Source organism: Neoarius graeffei, chromosome 17, assembly GCF_027579695.1.
Source record: "Neoarius graeffei isolate fNeoGra1 chromosome 17, fNeoGra1.pri, whole genome shotgun sequence".
NCBI lineage: Eukaryota > Metazoa > Chordata > Actinopteri > Siluriformes > Ariidae > Neoarius > Neoarius graeffei.
This window is the reverse complement of record NC_083585.1, coordinates 26,983,214-27,004,767: the sequence shown is the minus strand read 5'-3', so window position 1 is coordinate 27,004,767 and position 21,554 is coordinate 26,983,214. Positions and strand designations below refer to the sequence as shown.

The 21,554-nt window shown below is 43.6% G+C and overlaps 1 protein-coding gene across 1 annotated transcript in view; it reads left to right on the top strand.

Annotated features, from left to right (window-relative positions):
* The window catches only part of plekhg2 (pleckstrin homology domain containing, family G (with RhoGef domain) member 2), a 102,821-nt gene that overhangs the window by 36,549 nt on the left and 44,718 nt on the right, over nucleotides 1-21,554 (top strand). Inside the window, exons 5-8 of the mRNA XM_060943489.1 lie at nucleotides 1,246-1,312; nucleotides 3,176-3,222; nucleotides 5,696-5,846; nucleotides 6,108-6,239. Coding sequence (XP_060799472.1) covers nucleotides 1,246-1,312; nucleotides 3,176-3,222; nucleotides 5,696-5,846; nucleotides 6,108-6,239 — 397 coding nt within the window. The remainder of the gene's footprint in view (nucleotides 1-1,245; nucleotides 1,313-3,175; nucleotides 3,223-5,695; nucleotides 5,847-6,107; nucleotides 6,240-21,554) is intronic.

Here is a 21,554-nt window from a genome sequence, read left to right as displayed (position 1 = left end):
CACGAATTCCCCTCCACTTTTGTTATAACCAAATTGAAGCCCCTCACCACAAAGGGCAGCTGCAAAACGTGCTCTGTCTCCAGAGGAGGAGGGAAAGATGCTGAAAGCTGGAGCACAGCGGTTTTCCCCGTGAACTTTTCCCCTTGGCCACATGTAGGCGTGATCAGAGAACATACAGAGCACCGCGTTGTTTTCTTTGGAGCATCGTGGAGGGTTCCCCACAGACTGACCAGTCTAGTAGCGTGAGGCCTTTTTAGTGATGATAGTTCAAAGTTTGCTGATGAATTGAATGGCGTCCAATGTGTTGAGTTAGCTAAATTCCCATCAAGCTCTTGTTAGATCTTCAAGGGAAGGGGTACAACCTCACACCAAAACCCCTAGAGATCAAGTGAAAAATCCCAGTTTTTCTGTTTTATGTCTGACTCATGATAGTTATTGTTTCATAAATAAAAAAAAAGCACTAACCATAAATACCTCGACTACTCTTCTATCCCACCAACGTTGCTGTCCAAGATAATCCACGCCTGCTGTTTTTGATTCATTCAGTCACTATGAGGAGTGCTCCTTTGCTTTCTTTTTGCTCACTGCCATTTAAAAGATATCAATCATGCATACTGCGTTCTCAGGAAGCATATTTATCTATGTATGCATTGTGCTAAAGCTATAGACATCTTAGTTGAGGAAAAAATGTGAGCTGGCAGCACACACATGGCATATTCAGAATTATTTAGCATGCTGGTCCAGGGGTCTTGTATCAGGGAAATCCAGAGAAGGGGGTTCAGTGTCTGTAAGATCTGCTGTGGGGATCTGGGGGGAAATGGGATGGGGGTTGGTACTTGAGCCAAAATAAGATGTATTCCATCTGTGTGCTCTTAAATGATAGTGGGGTTGAACTGATGGAAAAGAAACAAATGAACGCTATGTGGAAATGGAGACAGGGATCAGGGTTTACTGTAGCCAGGATTGTCCTTTTGAAACACTAGTCCCAGATGTCTCCATAGAAAGAAAATAACACTGCTCAAACAAAAACCAGTCCTAAATTGTAGCCCGGGAAAAAAAAACCCAAAAAAACCCAAAAGGCTTCCATGTTCTGTGGCGTGACATAACAAAGATTTGAAACTTTTATCACTTGTACTTCTGAGATATACTGTACTGTATTTGTGGGAATATGAAATTAAACAGCAGCAGAGTTCTCACTTTGCGAATCACATCAAGATGTGATGAAAATATTTGCTCTATCAACAGTGAGCTTTTGGAAGATCTGGAACGCAGCCCTCATGCAGCAGCGATAGCCGAATGCTTCGTGGAGAGGGTAAGTAAAGAACAGCGAGGTCGTGAACTTTGAAATGATACCAATAGTATAAAATCATTTACATGTAAATCTGTAACCTGTCACGTGATGCTCTTGTCCGACAATCAACAAAGAAATTTTTTTTTTTTTAAATTCCACTGCCACAACAAAGGAAAAAAGAAGTCTATGATTTAAATTGTCTTAAAATGTTTTATGTTTCCCTTGGGTTGGTGAAATTGCTCATTCAAACGCAGCTTTTGTTAAACTTGTAAAAAAAAAAAACAGCTGTGTGAATGTGCCATATGCCTGGCAGTGCAGCAGAGGCACAACAGTGGAATATTGTCTGTGAGGTATTTGTGTGAAAGACAGATGGGCTTTGTGAATGAATCCCAAACATATCAGCAAGCTGTGCTGACCTTTGAACATGTGCATGTGTGTCAGTTGAGGGGGTTTACAGTCACTTTCACTGACACACTCCACACTACAGTGACAGGCTAAAGACCAGACCTGGGTGGCATGGGAGCACAGACAATGCCGTCTTTGTGTTTAGTGAGTGGTTGAATATGTCACTGCTCTTTTTGTTTTGTTTTTGGAAAAGTCTTAGAACAAAACTTCTAAAGAAGTTAAATAAGTATTTGCTATTTGCTGAAGGTATTGACGTCTCTCCCAGGATTTAAGGTCACATTTTCTTCTTGGTGAGTGGAGCATTTTTTGGATCAATTAGTGTTGTGTACTATTAGGACAGTACATTGGATTAAGTCATTACCAGTGGGGGGAAAAAAGTATGTTTCCAAAACAAAGATTTCTGAGATAAGCACCAGGCTCTGTTTAAAGCACAAATCTGATATGCTTAAATACTTGAAGGCTATATCTAGCCAGGTTTCCATCAGTCCCCAGTTGTGAAACACAGTATCCAAACCAGGGTGCTAAGCTGATGCCTCACACCTCACATCTCCAGGGCCCTGGTTTTAAACCTGAGCTTGGGTTCATGCACAGTCCATGCAGAATGTTGCCTTTACTCACTGTGTCTGTGTGGGTTTCCTTCAGGTTCTCTTGTTTCTTCCTGCCTCCCAAAACATGCCCTTGGTAGATTGGCTGCACTAAATTTCCACTAAGTGTACCGGTAAATGTGTGTATGAATAGTAACCCACGAGGGTTTATTTCCACCTCGTATTCAATATTCCTAGGATAAACTCTGACCAGCACAAAGTGGTTACTGAAGACGAATCAATTAATTAATGGAGCATTTTAAGATCAAATAGTTTTTTTTTTTGAAGTACATACCAAGTAAGTACCAGTAGCAGTGGCTGTTTTTAGGACCTTATTTGGACTAATTTGGTCTTTTCTCAGGGTCTCAGTGAAAAATATCAGACGCTAGTATTTTTCCAAAACAAAGATTTCTGAAGTGGACATCAGGATCCAAATAAAGCACAAACCAGACATGTTTACATGTTTGTACAGAAGCCCATATGTGGCCTTCAGTTGCCAGTTGTGAAACACAGTATCCAAAGCAGATTAAGGACATCACGTAATTATGATGTGATGATGAAAATAGTAGTGTATGTGGGTAGAAGTGGTTTACATTTTCATGCATGGCTCCAAACCAGCAGCTGGGTGATTGCGGGTTCGAGTCCTAGATGGATCATAAGAGCTGCAGCTGAAGATCCCCACCATTATGCTAATTGCTGAACCTTATAAGTTGCTGTAATGACTCCCATATTTATTTTCTCTGCCAATTATCCACCCATCTGAAAACCTCCAGTGCTGAATATGTTTGTATGAATTATGAGTAGTTTTAGCTGTATGATCTGTATTACTGATATTAAAATAGTTTGACAATTGTGTACTTATTTGTGTAATCAATCATTTTTTCCTCTGGTTTAGAGTGAAGCCTTTGACATTTACACCATTTACTGCATGAACTATCCCAAGTAAGTAGATTTATTTGCAGAATGTTTTCTGTGTTTCTTTGGTTATGTAATGCTATGTCTTGTATCTGACCTGCACTCATATATCTCATTTCAGAACACAGTAACTCGCTACATGTCGACTATACAGCTGTTGTTATGGCTTGTAATTATCTCACATTTAAGCTCTTATGGAATAAACCACCATGTACAGCACAGATTCATTTAAAAACCGTACTTTTCATGGAACCCATTAAACTACTGGCTTTTTAATTGAGTTGTTTATTTTATAGTATATTATTTAGTAACTACTGTAATATGAATCTAATGGGGCAGATGTGTAGTATGAGTGGGAGGAATGTAAGTCTGGACCTGATGATGGGTTCTTGGAGCTAAATACCATAATCCATGGATTAAAACAATATACTATATATTTAGGTCCTGGATTAAGAGATTGGCTTCAACCATTAGACAATTCATTGTAGAATTTGTTTAGGTTTATTTTTGTGAACCAGGGTTGGCTGGCATAAACAGGCTAGTGCCAAAATTCTTTGGAAGAGAAGCTAAAAGTAAATAGACTAAGCACACAATCTCCAGTTAAAGTATAGCTTGAAGCCAGTGGATCATTATGGACTTAAAACACTTTAAAAATAAATCCCAAATGCAGCTGCTTATCTCCCTTTAATCTGTTTAATGGTTTGCCACATATTCTTTTCATATCATTGATTTGGAACGAAGAGGAATGAAGGTGAGCCGTAGCAAAACAGAATACGTGTGCATCAGTGAGAATGGGGATGAGAGTGTAGTGAAGATGCAAGGAGTAGATGTAAAGAAAGTTGGTGAATTCAAGTACCTGGGGTCAACTGTGCAGGAAAATGGGGGCTGCGACAGTGAGGTGAGAAAGAGAGTGCAGGCAGGGTGGAGCAGTTGGAGAAGGATTTCGGGAGTCGTTTGTGATAGGAAAGTTCCAGCAAAAGTGAAAGGTAAGATGTATAAGACAGTAGTGAGGCCAGCTGCGATGTATGGATTGGAGACCGTACCCTTAACGAAGAGACAGGAGGCAAAGTTGGAGGTGGCAGAGTTGAGGATGTTGAGGTTTGTGATGGGAGTGACGAGGTTGGACAGGATAAGAAACGAGCACGTCAGAGGGACAGCACATGTGGAGAGCTTGGGAATGAAGCTAAGAGAGATGAGACTGAGATGGTACGGGCACATCCTGAGAAGAGATGCAGAGCATGTTGGAAGGAGAATGTTGAGGATGGAGCTGCCAGGCACACGAAAACGAGTAAGGCCAAAGAGGGGATACATGAATGCGGTGAGAGAGGACATGAAAGTGGCAGGTGTGGTAGAGAAGGATGCGGAAGACAGGGAGCAATGGAGACGAAAGATCCGCTGTGGCGGCCCCTAATCAGGAGCAGCCAAAAAAAGATGATCATTGATTTGACTTTGTGATGTACAGCATTGCTCAACTCATTATAAAGCTAACAATTATTGGCTGAAGGCAAAGTGAATATCCGTGAATAATAACCGAGATGAAGCTGAGGTTATTATATACCAATATTCACTGAGCCTGAGGAGTATAATTGTTTTAGTATAAATACACAAATGATTATTTTAAAAAATTGTGATAAAAAACAATTTATTTCAATCTTCAAAAGCGGTATGCAAATGTAATAAAAGAGCAGTGCAGACTTGTCACTTATCTACGCCGAGTCACATAAAATACTTTGTTTTGAAATCGATAAAATAAATCACAATTCCACGTTACCTTTGAATAGTTTTAAACCAAACTTCGTAGCATCTTTAGTGCTTTTAGGAACAGCATTTTCTTTCATCATTTGTAATTCTTCCTCACTTACGGTGACAAAGCGATTGGCCGCCATTTTGCCGAACCGCTCGAGGTGATTATCGAAAAATAGTTTGAATTTCTCGACCAATCAGCGCACGCGATTTCCTGTAATGACTATTAAATTTTAGCCTTCCCATTTAATATCACAACTACCCATCACTGCTTCTCTGCTCATGATAGTTTTCATATGAATAGATTGCATGAATGTTGTGTTTCCATTTCTTCTACTTCGTTCCCATGAGCCACTCAAATGCCTCAGCAGCAGATGTTCCGCTCAAGCTGATTCATGACCACAGTCATATTTACTCACTCGTACAGACACACAACCAAATAACACTGGCTCCACTGCACTGTTTTCTGTGTGTTAGTATGTGAGTGTGAACCTGAACCATATGACCCCACTATGCCTCTAGGACCAGCAGTATTTTTTGCCTGATGCGGTTTGCAGACACCTTAGCAGCTGCATTTTGAGACCCTGGCTGTTTTCATAAATGGTTTAGGTTTGCCATAAGGAAGTTTTACAGAGCCATCAGCTGAATCCATTAGCATAGTGACATGAAATACCTGACAGGCAGTACTGCTTAACTTATGTCTCCCAGTGGACCACCCTCACCATGACTGTCTACCTACCTTCTTCCTGAACACCAGCTCAGTGGCCGTCCTCAGGGAATGCATGAAGAATGAAAGCCTGGTGCGCTTCTTCCAGGAGAGGCAGGCCACTCTCTGCCACTCACTGCCCCTCGAGGCCTACCTGCTAAAACCTGTGCAGAGGATCTTGAAGTATCACCTCTTGCTGCAGGTCAGTGTATGGACACAATGGCTGTGCTCTTTATAGCTTAGACGTTAATTTCTAAGATTTGCACAAATTTTGTAAATCTTACTTCATTGTCTGTTTAAGGTAGTTTCTGTCAAAGAATCTTTATCAAATGTTATCTGAAAGAGTTATAAAGCAACATAAGAGTTAACATAAGAGAAGCAGGAACCAGAATGGTGTGTTGTAGCTCTCACATCTGCATTCAGCAGTTTCAAGAGTGTAATCAATGGCTCCCCCTTCTGCCAGGAACTGTCCAAGCACTTTGACAAGAATGATTCAGGATACGAGGTGGTCGAAGATGCTATCATCACCATGACAGCTGTGGCCTGGTACATTAATGACATGAAGCGGAAACAGGAACATGCAGTACGCCTCCAGGTGCAAGCAGAAAAATTTTGTCTATTGTATAAAACAAAAATCAGTCGTTTACAAATTACATTACTCTCTTAAAATTGTAAAAATGTTTGGTTTGGGTAATTTTTTTTTCAGTGTCAATATTACAAAGCCATTGCTACAGAATATTTTAATATAGAAATACAGAACATCTTAATTCACCTCCTGAATTAAGGCGTGTCTCCTGATTTTATGATACCATCTGTTAGTGATGAAAACAAATGCAAATGCAGGGTTTTTTAAATCATGTCAAAAAAAAAAAAGTTCAAGCAAGATTCCTAAGTTGAGAGAAACACAAGATAGAGAACTGTGGCATGAAACACACAAGGCTACATAAAACATTCATCCATCCACCCATCCATTATCTGCTGCTTATCCTGTGCAGGGTCGCGGGCAAGCTGGAGCCTATCCCAGCTGACTATGGGTGAGAGGCGGGGTACACCCTGGTCATCGCAGGGCTGACACATAGAGACAAACAACTATTCATGCTCACATTCACACCTCCAGTCAATTTAGAGTCACCAGTTAACCTAACCTGCATGTCTTTGGACTGTGGGGGAAACCGGAGCACCCGGAGGAAACCCACGCGGACACGGGGAGAACATGCAAACTCCACACAGAAAGGCACTTGTCAGCTGCTGGGCTCAAACCGAAGACCTTCTTGCTGTAAGGCGACAGTGCTAACCACTAACCGGTACATAAAACAGAGGCTTAATAACTAGACAAGAAACTTAAGAACTTAAACAGTGACACTAATCAAGGAGAAACCAAAACAGTTAAGTATGATCAAGAGAACATGTGACAACGTCATGTGATCTATTGTCATTTTATCTGTCCACAGAACATTGTTCTAAAAGGACATATTAGAAGAAGAAACCTTTATTTGTCACATGCACACTTCAAGCACAGTGAAATTCATCCTCTGCATTTAACCCATCTGAAGTAGTGAACACATGCACCCAGAGCAGTGGGCAGCCACACTAGAGCACCCAGGGAGCAGTCAGGGGTTAGGTACCTTGCTCAAGGTACCTTCAGCCCAAGGCCACCCCACGTTAACCTAACTGCATGTCTTTGGGGGAAACCGGAGCACCCAGAGGAAACCCATGCAGACACGGGGAGAACATGCAAACTCCACACAGAAAGGCCCTCACTGGCCGCTGGGTTTGAACCCAGAACCTTCTTGCTGTGAGGCGACAGTGCTAACCACTACACCATCGTGCCACCCCTGTGTCATGGTGTAGTCACCCTGTGTCCGAAATCACTCACTCATTCACTACTCCCTACTCACTATCTAGGGAATTCTATATAAAGGACTATATAGTGAGCTCATTGGTAAAATAAAAAAAAGAAAAAAAAAACACTTTGGACACTACCCGGACACTGCACCGTTATTTATGTCATTACTGTCGCGCAATTAAAATGTGCCAGATCGGTTGGCTGGTGGGTTTTCAAAATAATAAATCCATGCATGTATTTTTGTGATAAATCCATATTATATTGAGTGTATTTCCCACATTAATCAATACAAAGTACTTATAGTGCACTATATAGTAATATGTAGTGAGTGATTTTATGTCTGCTGCATCTTTCAGTTCTTTTAAATCAAGGCTGAATACTTTCTTCTTTGCCGTTGCCTTTTATTAAATCAAATTTGAGGCTTTTTATTAATTCCTCGCTCTGCACTCTAACTGTTACTCTGTCGTCTGCCATTTTTCTTTCAGCGCAACCACAATGCATGATTATTTATTTATATATATATATATATATATATATATAGCTTAGTTAGTGGGCGGCACGGTGGTGTAGTGGTTAGCGCTGTCACCTCACAGCAAGAAGGTCCTGGGTTCGAGCCCCGTGGCCGGCGAGGGCCTTTCTGTGTGGAGTTTGCATGTTCTCCCCGTGTCCGTGTGGGTTTCCTCCGGGTGTTCTGGTTTCCTCCACAGTCCAAAGACATGCAGGTTAGGTTAACTGGTGACTCTAAATTGACCGTAGGTGTGAGTGTGAATGGTTGTCTGTGTCTATGTGTCAGCCCTGTGATGACCTGGCGACTTGTCCAGGGTGTACCCCGCCTTTCGCCCGTAGTCAGCTGGGATAGGCTCCAGCTTGCCTGCGACCCTGTAGAACAGGATAAAGCGGCTAGAGATAATGAGATGAGATGAGCTTAGTCAGTGACCATCAGTTGTACAGTACTTTTCACAATGCATTGTGGGATACTACGAGTCCACTATACGGGGTGTAATAATTCTCACTATACATTCGGACAGCACTACAAAATGGTGGACTCACTATATAGTCCACTGTATAGTGAGTAGTGAGTGATTAAGGACACAGGGTCAGTTTTTGAAAAACTGAAATTGGACCTACACATTGTGGTCCTCCTGGGTCTCTGAGCGCAAAACCTAATGGACCCTAAGACATAAAAGAATACACCGTAATTTTTATTCACACACTGTGTTTGTAGCGTGTGTTTGTTGTTTGACTAAAAAAAACCCTCTTTTAAATATATGATTACGTAGCGTAAACACAAAATCATACGCTGTAATGTTAAAGGAAGGCTAGGTCATTTTGGAGACACCACCAAGAGTCAGCTAGATTTTGAAAGTATCCAAAAAAAAAATCCCCCTCTCTCTCCCTTCAGCACTCCCTCCAAGGCCAATCCTCAAAACACATGAATGCATACTGCCTGACTACAGCTGAAGGATGAGTACATGAGAGAGAGTGTTGAGGGGAGGAGCGTAGTACATTGTTGTCACTACCTCATGTTTTATTCACATGCAAAAAAAATTAACACCTAACATTATCATAATACTGGGCGGCACGGTGGTGTAGTGGTTAGCGCTGTCGCCTCACAGCAAGAAGGTCCGGGTTCGAGCCCCGTGGCCGATGGAGGGCCTTTCTGTGCGGAGATTGCATGCTCTCCCCATGTCCGCGTGGGTTTCCTCCGGGTGCTCCGGTTTCCCCCACAGTCCAAAGACATGCAGGTTAGGTTAACTGGTGACTCTAAATTGACCGTAGGTGTGAATGTGAGTGTGAATGGTTGTCTGTGTCTATGTGTCAGCCCTGTGATGACCTGGCGACTTGTCCAGGGTGTACCCCGCCTCTCGCCCGTAGTCAGCTGGGATAGGCTCCAGCTTGCCTGCGACCCTGTAGAAGGATAAAGCAGCTAGAGATAATGAGATGAGATGAGATAATGCAAACAATGAACATGGCTATTGTTAGTGCTCACAGCTGTCGACTAGCTTGCTAGCTTTATCACCGTGTTTACAATATGTCTGCCGAGCCATGCGGAAGACTCCGGTCACACGCAATGTGTGCATGAGCAGAGCACGCACAAGTAGGCAGGTGGACAGGCAGGTAGGCCATCCAATCAATTCATTCAGACCAAATGAAATGATTGGATAAGTTTCTGCAGCCCTGCGACTGCCAGATGATGGATTTTTTTTCCTTTTTAGAGCCAGATTTATTCATTGCTGTCAGAATGTAAAAAGAATTTCAAGAAATATAACAAAAAAAAAGCTTTTAAAATAAATTACCTTCCCCTGTCTTTAAAGGTATTAGCATGAGAGAGACATGAATGATTATACATGAATAATACACTAAAAAGCAGATGTGGTTTTTGGCAGAACTTAGTTTTTACATACTGAATGTACCATAGAACCATAAATTCTTCCCTCTGAAGGAGGAGTGTTTATCTCTGACATTTGCAAACACTGTTCACAAAAGAATCAATCAAAAGGATTCTATCAAAATATCCACTACAAACTGACAGTTTGTAATGCACATGGTTTTCTGGTGCCTTGACTCTATTTCTTTTAACTTCTACATGATGCTAATACTGTTGTTTTGGCCATTTTAATAGTTTTTGTAGAATGTGCTTTCAAAATAACACCTTTACCCCTGAGTGTTCATGAAATTATACAGTCAGTCAGTCATGTGGCAGCAGTGCAAAGCAATCATGCATATACACGTCAATAGCTTCAGTTAAAGGAACAGTCCACCGTACTTCCATAATGAAATATGTTCTTCTCTGAATTGAGACGAGCTAATCCGTACCGCTCCGAGCTTTGCGCGACCTACCAGTCAGTCAGACGCTCTGTCACTCCTGTTAGCAATGTAGCTAGGCTCAGCATGGCCAATGGTATTTTTTGGGGCTGTAGTTAGATGCGACCAAACTCTTCCGCGTTTTTCCTGTTTACATAGGTTTATATGACCAGTGACATGAAACAAAGTTCAGTTACACAAATTGAAACGTGGCGATTTTCTATGCTATGGAAAGTCCGCACTATAATGACAGGCGTACTAACACCTTCTGCGCATTTCGACAGCACATTGATACTTCACTCCTGAGTGCAGATCCGAGAAAGAGGATCACAGATATACACAACTCCGGAATGTCTCTTGGAGCCATTTCTAAACAACTGCAAATCCCAAGATCAGTTCAGACAATTGTATCCAAGTTATTGTGAGGTGAAGTCACTTTGGTTTGCTTCAAGAAAACCCAAACTGTCACTCTCAGCTGAAAGGAAATTGGTTTGGATGGTCAGGAACAACCTGGGAACCACCACGGCACAGCCCTTCCATGAACTGAAAGCTGATGGATCACTGTGTACAGTTCAGATCACCATGGACTAAGAGGCTGCTATCCAAGAAATAACCCCCACTCCAAAATTGACACCTTCAAGCTTAACTAAAGTTTGAAGCTGACCACATGGACAAAAAAAAAAGCCTTCTGGAGGAAAGCTGTATAGTCAGATGAGACAAATATTGAGTTGTTTGGCCACAATGACCACCATGTACAGAGGAACACTGTACCAGCTGGAGGTGGTAGGATCATCATGTTCTGGGGCTGTTTTGCTGCTAGTGGAACTGGTTCATTGCACAAAGTGGATGGAATAATGAAGGAAGGCTACCTCAGAATTCTTCAGCATAAACCATCAGAAACTTGAACACGACTTGGGAGTTACAACAGAACAGTGAACCCAAACACACATCAGAGCTGGTTGTGGAGGATAAAGCAGGCTAACATTAAGCTTAAAACAAGTCCTGACTTCAGCCCTGTTGAAAATATATGGACCGTGCTTATAAGTCGAGTCCATGGCAAGAAAAAAAACAAAAACAAATTTAATTGAACTCTACCAATTCTACCATGAAGAGTCGTGAAATATCCAACCAGAATTCTGCCAGAAGCTTGTTCATGGTAAACAAAAATGTTTGGTCAAGGTGAATCTTGCGAAGAGACATTTTACCCAAATATGAGGTGTGCTATATGTATAATTTTGACCCTGGGTTGATTTAAAAAAAACGAAAGAAAATTATAACTTGTGCACCAAATTCTAGTGTTTTTTTTTAATTAAAGCTGTATGCTGTACATTCTGCCACAGAAAAAGAACAGTTCAAAGAAATTACTGAAAGCCCAAATATTGCCATGACATTCATATCCAAGATGACATTCATGTCACTGTATGTAAACTTCTGACCACAACTGTATACAAGTGTACTGTATATATCAAATCAGTGGTGAACTGTTACTATTAGAGCTGGGACTTCAGCTCAACCAAAACTTAGCCAGACACAACAAAAAAGCAACAGGGTAAAGGATTTTGTAAGGGATTAGCAGCAGGGTGCCAGGTCGCTCCGTTGTGTGTAGTTGTCAATGTTGATTTTAAAAGTAAGTCAACAAGTGTTGCCAGGCAAAACAAACCTCGCCCAGCAGCACTTATTTCAAGTCAAGTCAAGTCAACTTTATTGTCAAATATGCTATACATGCTCGACATACAGCACAGATGAAATATCAGTCCTCTCTGACCCAAGGTGCAAACAGGCAATGCAATAAATAAAAATAGAATAATTGAAAAAAACAAACAATATAAACAGTATAAACACTCTAGATAGGAACTAGACATAGACTAAACACTCAAACAATATAAACAGTATAAATAAACAGTATAAACACTAGATAAGAACAAGACACAGACTAAACACTCAGACAATATAAACAGTATAAACACTCTAGATATGAACTAGACATAGACTAAACACTCATATATATATATATATATATATATATATATATATATATACACACATAAATTGGTTCAAATAACCAAACAGTCAAGGGCACTTGAGGTATAGCAGGTAAACATGAAACATGAAATAAGCAGTATAAACAAACTAGCAGCGGCGCGGGAAGACATTGTCGGCAGGGGGTGCTGTGACATGACCTGGGACATTTTTTTGAAGGGGGGTCTGGGGGTCCTCCCCCAGAAAATTTTGTATTTCTTAGATGCAATTTCCTGCATTTTAACCAATCAGGCGTCCGAAATCCTTTTAAGCTTGCAATTGCAATATTTCGTTAAACTGCCTGCTACTAATAGGCCTAATCCGTAAAAATGACGTTTTTTTTTTTTGAGTGATGACGGAAGAATCTGAAGCCTGTCTGTCAATGACAATTCTCAGTTAACACGATTACGAAGTACAGGTTATTTTAGAAGCAGAAGCGCACAGCTGTGGTTTAACAGTCGCAGGTTTTACATCTGCTCTAGATAAACAGAAGGAGACTCGGATTCCACCCGATTACAGCCTTACATACCCAGATCCAGTCAAGCGAGTGTGCATTTCAAATACAGTAGTTAGTCGCACGCACGCACACACACACACACACACACACACACACGAAACAGAACAACACTCTCGCTGGAACAACACAAACACCATGGTTCTCTCAATCAACAGACCGAAATCCATGAACCCACTCATCCTACTACTATGGGTTAGTGACACTAACTTAGTGTTCTATTGCAAAAATCACTCATAAAAGTGATGCAGCGGTATTTCACACTCTCCATTAAGAAAAGTAAAAGTAAAACATGATGAGCATGGACACACCGTTTTAAACGAACATTTTTTAAGACTGTAGTTACATCTGAGTCAACTTCAAAGCACGATGCTAGCAACACCTGCACCTGTTCAAGGCATACCAAATAGGCTCAAGTGAACACGACACAGCGGGCAAAATTAATAACCAAATGGCCTTACCTTAAAACGCTGTCTTGATCATATGACTTCTCGCAATTATTCCACTTAAATCCACACGGTTCTCTTCTGAGACATAGTAACTATTAAGTATCAACTAACTAACTAACTAACTCTTACTCTTCTCTACAGACGGTCGACTCGTACTCGCTTCCTGTTGTAATTTCGCGCGCTGAAAAGCTGAACGTCAACGTCACGACAAAAAAAATTCTGATGGTCCACTAGGCTACATATTAAGTTATAAGTTTTAATTAAATCCTTTTTAAATAACTAAAATGTAGCCCTCATCATCCTACATCTAAAACATGACATATAAAATCAGCAGAGCCAAATGAAAACAAATAAATAAACAAATATATTTTCACGCAAGTTTTGTTTTATGTTCATGTCAGTTTTGAGGGTCCACCACCAGGGGGTGCTGCCGCACCCCCCGCACCCCCGGTTCCCGCGCCGGTGCAAACTAGCAGCTGTTAAGATGAGGTAGTGCGGAATAGTGCAAATGAGCGAGGTAAAGTGAGATGTGCGGTCCCTGAGTTCAGTGTGTTAATGAACGATGAGATGTATGTATGTACAATGGTGCTTGAAAGTTTGTGAACCCTTTAGAATTTTCTATATTTCTGCATAAACATGACCTAAAACAACATCAGATTTTCACGCAAGTCCTAAAAGTAGATAAAGAGAACCCAGTTAAACAAATGAGACAAAAATATTATACTTGGTCATTTATTTATTGAGGAAAATGATCCAATAGTACATATCTGTGAGTGGCAAAAGTATGTGAACTTTTGCTTTCAGTATCTGGTGTGAGCCCCTTGTGCAGCAATAACTGCAACAAACATTTCTGGTAACTATTGATCAGTCCTGCACACTGAGGAATTTTACGGAAGAATTTTAGCCCATTCCTCCGTACAGAAGAGCTTCAACTCTGAGATGTTGGTGGGTTTCCTCACATGAACTGAGGACCTCAGAAAAAGCATTGTTGATGCTCATCAGGCTGGAAAAGGTTACAAAACCATCTCTAAAGAGTTTGGACTCCACCAGTCCACAGTCAGACAGATTGTGTACAAAGGGAGGAAATTCAAGATTGTTGTTACCCTCCCCAGGAATGGTCGACCAACAAAGATCACTCCAAGAGCAAGGCGTGTAATAGTCGGCAAGGTCACAAAGGACCCCAGGGTAACTTCTAAGCAACTGAAGGCCTCTCTCACATTGGCTAATGTTAATGTTCATGAGTCCACCATCAGGAGAACACTGAACAACAATGGTGTGCATGGCAGGGTTGCAAGGAGAAAGCCACTGCTCTCCAAAAAAACCATTGCTGCTCGTCTGCAGTTTGCTAAAGATCATGTGGACAAGCCAGAAGGCTACTGGAAAAATGTTTTGTGGATGGATGAGACCAAAATAGAACTGTTTGGTTTAAATGAGAAGCCTTATGTTTGGAGAAAGGAAAACACTGCATTCCAGCATAAAAACCTTATCCCATCTGTGAAACATGGTGGTGGTAGTATCATGGTTTGGGCCTGTTTTGCTGCATCTGGGCCAGGACGGCTTGCCATCATTGATGGAACAATGAATTCTGAATTTTACCAGCGAATTCTCAAGCAAAATGTCAGGACATCTGTCCACTAACTGAATCTCAAGAGAAGGTGGGTCATGCAGCAAGACAATGACCCTAAGCACACAAGTCGCTCTACCAAAGAATGGTTAAATAAGAATAAATTTAATGTTTTGGAATAGCCAAGTCAAAGTTCTGACCTTAATCCAATCGAAATGTTGTGGAAGGACCTGAAGTGAGCAGTTCATGTGAGGAAACCCACCAACATCCCAGAGTTGAAGCTGTTCTGTATGGAAGAATGGGCTAAAATTCCTTCAAGTCAGTGTGCAGGACTGATCAACAGTTACCAGAAATGTTTAGTTGCAGTTATTGCTGCACAAGGGGGTCACACCAGATACTGAAAGCAAAGGTTCACATACTTTTGCCACTCACAGATATGTAATATCGGATCATTTTCCTCAATAAATAAATGACCAAGTATAATATTTTTGTCTCATTTGTTTAACTGGGTTCTCGTTATCTACTTTTAGGACTTGTGTGAAAATCTGATGATGCTTTAGGTCATATTTATGCAGAAGTATAGAAAACTGTATAGGTTTCACAAACTTTCAAGCACCACTGTGTGTGTGTGTGTGTGTGTGTGTGTGTGTGTGTGTGTGTGTTGGGGGGGGAAACTGTGAGGATGACATGTCAGATGCTGAAGGGGGGTGTGCAAGCAGAATCTGTGGCAGGGGGCAGAGGGGGGAGGAGGGGCAGAACAGGGAGGGAGTTGAGCCTCCTGACTGCCTGGTGAAAGAAACTGTTCTTGAGCCTGCTGGTTTTGACCCGGAGACTCCGCAGTCTCCTCCCCGATGGCAGCAGACTGAAGAGGCTGTGAGATGGGTGGGTGGGGTCACCTGCAATCCTGATGGCTTTGCGGGTGAGGCGGGAGTTATAAATATCCATTAGAGAAGGGAGAGAGACACCAATGATCATCTCAGCTGCTCTCACAATGCGCTGCAGAGTCTTGCAGCAGGACACGGTGCAGACACCGTACCACATGGTGATGCAGCTAGTCAGGATGTTCTCGATGGTGCCTCTGTAGAAAGTGTGCATGATGGGGGCCGGGGCTCTTGCTCTCCTCAGTTTGCGGAGGAAATACAGACGCTGTTGGGCTTTTTTGGCCAGTGATGCGGTGTTGTTGCTCCAGGACAGGTCTTCAGAGATGTGCACACCCAGAAACTTGGTGCTGCTCACCCTCTCCACTGCAGCACCGTCGATAGATAGTGGAGCATGCTGGGTGTGCGCTCTCCTGAAGTCCACAACAATCTCCTTCGTCTTCTCCACGTTCAGACGGAGATTGTTGTCCTTGCACCACATGGCCAAGCGGCTCACCTCACTCCTGTAGATTGTCTCATCGCCATTGTTGATGAGACCCACCACAGTCGTGTCATCCGCAAACTAATGCCGCTTTTCCACTACCAACGCGGCTGAGTTGGGCTGAGCCGTGCCGTGCTGAGTTGGGCTGAGTCGAGCTGAGTGGGGCTGTTGGAGTTGCATTTCGACTACAACTGCGCTGAACCGTCCTGGCTGGAAGTGGGTGGACACATTGGGTGGAGTTAGCGAAAGTGGGTGGACGTCACGTGATGTCATTAGGCGGCGCAAACAGTGACATCAGTGATCTTTTAAGCGGTAGTCTCACGACCCGGATAGTAAACAACAAACATGGAGTCGTTAGTGTTGCTGGTCTTGGTGCTGTGGCTTGTTGTCACTGACAACGCCAACAGATACTGGCAAGAGCGTGTAGATGTGGTGAGGCGCATAAGGCTTCAGAAATTCTCGTAATTATTCTTCTTCCGGGTTTACGGTGTTTACAGATCTCAGCGTGCTCGCGGGGCGTGTGTAGGCGTGTGAGGACACTCCTCCTCACCAATCAGTGCACAGGGGAGTGTCTCCTCACGCCCCTAGCCCCACTCGGCTCGGTTTGGCTCGCTTCAGCCCCACTCCAAAACCGTGCGAGTTTTGAGTGCTAAGCAGGGCTGAAGCGAGCTGAGTCGTGCTGCTCTAAGGTAGTCGAAACGCGAGCCGTGTCGGGCTGAAGTGAGCTGAAAAAGGGTAGTGGAAAAGGGCCATTAATGAAGAGATTTGAGCTGGATGTTGGTGTGCAGTCGTGGGTCAGCAGAGTGAAGAGGAGGGGGCTTAGCACACATCCATGGGGGGCCCCCATGTTCAGTGTGATGGTGCTGGAGGAGTTGCTGCTGACCCGTACAGTCTGTGGTCTCCCCGTCAGGAAGTCCAGCAGCCAGTTGCACAGGGAGGTGTTGAGTCCCAGCTAGTCCAGTTTGTGAATGAGCTGCTGAGGAATGATTGTGTTGAATGCTGAGCTAGTCTATGAACAGCATTCTGACATACAAGTCTTTTGTCTCCAGGTGGGTGAGGGCTGAGTGGAGGGCAGTGGAGATGACATCATTGGTCAAACAGTTGGACTGATATGCAAACTGGAAAGGATCCAGGGCGGGGGGGAGGGCAGACTTGATATGCCTCATGACTAGCCGCTCGAAGCACTTCATGAGGATGGGAGTGAGTGCGACAGGGCGGTAGTCATTGAAGCAGGAGGGAGACGGCTTCTTCGGGACCGGGATGATGGTGGTGGTTTTGAGGCACGTGGGGACAACAGCCTGGCTCAACGAGATGTTGAAGATGTCTGTAAAGACATCTGTGAGCTCCTTGGCACAGTCTCTCAGGACACGACCAGGAATGTTATCAGGACCCGGGGTTTTCGTGCATTTGTCGTCCTGAGAGCCCTCCTCACGCTGTCTGGGGACAGCGTCAACACCTGGTCGCCGGGAGGTGGTGAGGTCTTCTGTGCCGTGGTGCTGTTGTCTGCCTCAAAGCGAGCGAAGAAGTTGTTCAACTGATTCAGCAGAGACGTGGAGTTGTCACAGGTCTGTGGTGAGGGCTTGTAGTCTGTGATAGTTTGAATCCCCTGCCACAGGTTCCTGGTGTCTCTGCTGTCGTTGAAATGGTCATCAATGTGCCTGGAATACTGTCTCTTGGCCACCCTGATGCCTCGTGACAGATTGGCCCTAGCTGTCCTCAGGCCCACCTCATCCCCAGCTCTGAAGGTGGCATTCTGAGCCCACAGGAGCCTATAGACTTCCCCTGTCAGCCATGGCTTCTGATTGGCCCGAATAGAGATGGTTCTGGTGACCGTAACGTCGTCCATGCACTTCCTCATGTAGGCAGTGATGGTCTCCGTGTACTCCTGGAGATCTGTGGTGTTGTTGTAGGTGGCCGCCTGTCTGAACATGCTCCAGTCAGTGGTGGAAAAACAGTCCTGGAGTGCCTCCGAAGACCCCTCTGGCCACACACGTTATCTGCTTTGTAGCTGGTTTGGTGACTTTAACCAGCGGCCTATATGCTGGCATTAGCATAACAGTGGAGTGATCTGAGGCCCCAAGGTGGGGGAGGAGTAGGGCTTTGTAGGCATCTTTATGCATGGTGTAAACACTGTCCAGAGTATTGTTTCCACGTGTGGGAAAGTTGATATGTCCATAGAGTTTTGGAAACACGCTTTTGGGGTTTGCATGATTGAAATCCCCAGCCAGGATGAGGAAAGCATCTGGGTGGGCTGTCTGCTACTCACTGATGTGCTGATAGAGTTCATTCAGTGCTTCACTCCTGTTGTTATTGGAGCCGGGAGGGATGTATATTGCTACCAGCAATATGGCTGTAAATTCCCTCGGCAGGTAGAATGGCCGGCACTTAATAATCATAAACTCCACCAGAGGTGAGTAGTGTTTGCAGACCACAACAGCATCGTGGCACCAGGCATCACTGATGTAAACACGGAGTCCTCCGCCGCGAGTCTTCCCCCCCCTCGACTAGCGCTCTGTCTGACCGGTAGCATGTTAGCCGGGCTTGCTGAATGGCACAGTCCGGGACGCTGTCATTAAGCCATGTTTCCACAAACACAAGGACACAGCACTCACTCACAGACTTAAAGGATGAGCGGAGCAGGCGGACATAATCCAGCTTGTTGTCCAGCGAGCGTACGTTGGCCAGAGTGATGGTAGGGCTAGCCGGCCGGTGAGGGCTAGCCGCTAGCCTAGCTCGGATACCTCCGCGTTTGCCTCTCTTCTGCTTCCGCATGTTCCACCTGTGGCGCTTCCACTGTGGGCTGGATGCAGGAGTGGGGGTCGGTGATTGAGCAGGCCTCCGGAGCAAACCATAGCCGCATAGCATGTCCGCGTCCGCTGGATTTATATCCGTGAATATAGTTCTGTGGATGTCGAGCAGAAACTCACGGGAGTATGTGCGCCTTGAGACTAATGGACGCGACAAAGACGAACAGATACACACTGTTTTAAAACACAAAAAACACGAAAATACCGTTCTGTCGGGACAGAGAGGAGCCGCTGCGTGTGTGCGTGCCGCCATCTTGGAAAAGTTTTTATAGCTATATGTTGATAATGGTAATATTTCTCAATCATCAGCTGTCAGGTTATAGTCCTGTGAAAATCCATGACCTTGAGTTTGACATTTCAAAGTCATTCAAGGTCAAAGGTCATGGCGGCAACTGAAAGCCCATATGGAACTTCTTATATGTTGATAATGGTAAACATCTGGCTATCATGAACCATTTTAAAGTTATAGCCCTTGACCTTCAGTTTGACCTTTCAAGGTCACTCAAGGTCAAAGATCATGGTGCCAAATGATGAAAGGCCATATGGGAGTTCCTATATGCTCATAATAGTAAACATCAGTCTATCGACAACCGTTTTTGAGTTATAATGGAAAATGTTATTTTGACCAAAAGGTTGACCTTTCCAGTGACCTTGACCTTCACCTTGACCCGATTACCCCCAAAATTTAATCAGGTAATCTACGGACCATTGCCCACCTACCCTGAAAATTTGAAGTCAATTGGTGCAACCTTCTAGACGTTAGATTGTTAACAAGCAGATACACACACACGCGCACACACACACACACACACACACACACACACACACACACACACACACACACACAAACAAACTGATTACAGTATTTTGCCCCACTTACTCCATCACGAGCGAGGTAATTACACAGGGAAATGAATACTTAAGTCTGAGTGAAAAATACTGTAGCGAGCGTGCAGCGTAGAAGAGGAGCCTGGAGACAGAAATCTTCGTTTCTCAGTCGTTAGCCTGTGATACTTGCTCTCGACAGCACTGGTTTGATCACTTTATTAGCATTTGCTAACACTACTGATGAACATTACACCGGCTGGAAGGTGATTTCACTGCCGCGCTGACAGAACTGACTCACGGTTAAGCTCGTGTTGACCTTCGAGGAGGCCTAGGGTGATAAATTTTTGGTCCCTCACACTATAAATCAGAATCCAATTGGTTAATTCATCTGTCACTTCTTACATAAACATACAGTGGGGTAAAAAAGTATTTAGTCAGTCACCAATTGTGCAAGTTCTCCCACTTAAAAAGATGAGAGAGGCCTGTAATTTTCATCATATGTATACCTCAACTATAAGCGACAAAATGAGAAAAAAAAATCCAGAAAATCACATTGTCTGATTTTTAAAGAATTTATTTGCAAATTATGGTGGAAAATAAGTATTTGGTCAATAACAAAAGTTCATCTCAATACTTTGTTATATACCCTTTGTTGGCAATGACAGAGGTCAAACGTTTTCTGCAAGTCTTCACAAGGTTTTCACACACTGTTGCTGGTATTTTGGCCCATTCCTCCATGCAGATCTCCTCTAGAGCAGTGATGTTTTGGGGCTGTCGCTGGGCAACACAGACTTTCAACTCCCTCCAAAGATTTTCTATGGGGTTGAGATCTGGAGACTGGCTAGGCCACTCCAGGATCTTGAAATGCTTCTTACGAAGCCACTCCTTCATTGCCCGGGCGGTGTGTTTGGGATCATTGTCATGCTGAAAGACCCAGCCACGTTTCATCTTCAATGCCCTTGCTGATGGAAGGAGGTTTTCACTCAAAATCTCACGATACATGGCCCCATTCATTCTTTCCTTTACACGGATCAGTCGTCCTGGTCCCTTTGCAGAAAAACAGCCCCAAAGCATGATGTTTCCACCCCCATGCTTCACAGTAGGTATGGTGTTCTTTGGATGCAACTCAGCATTCTTTCTCCTCCAAACACGACAAGTTGAGTTTTTACCAAAAAGTTCTATTTTGGTTTCATCTGACCATATGACATTCTCCCAATCCTCTTCTGGATCATCCAAATGCTCTCTAGCAAACTTCAGACGGGCCTGGACATGTACTGGCTTAAGCAGGGGGACACGTCTGGCACTGCAGGATTTGAGTCCCTGGCGGCGTAGTGTGTGACTGATGGTAGCCTTTGTTACTTTGGTCCCAGCTCTCTGCAGGTCATTCACTAGGTCCCCCCGTGTGGTTCTGGGATTTTTGCTCACCGTTCTTGTGATCATTTTGACCCCACGGGGTGAGATCTTGCGTGGAGCCCCAGATTGAGGGAGATTATCAGTGGTCTTGCATGTCTTCCATTTTCTAATAATTGCTCCCACAGTTGATTTCTTCACACCAAGCTGCTTACCTATTGCAGATTCAGTCTTCCCAGCCTGGTGCAGGGCTACAATTTTGTTTCTGGTGTCCTTTGACAGCTCTTTGGTCTTGGCCATAGTGGAGTTTGGAGTGTGACTGTTTGAGGTTGTGGACAGGTGTCTTTTATACTGATAACGAGTTCAAAC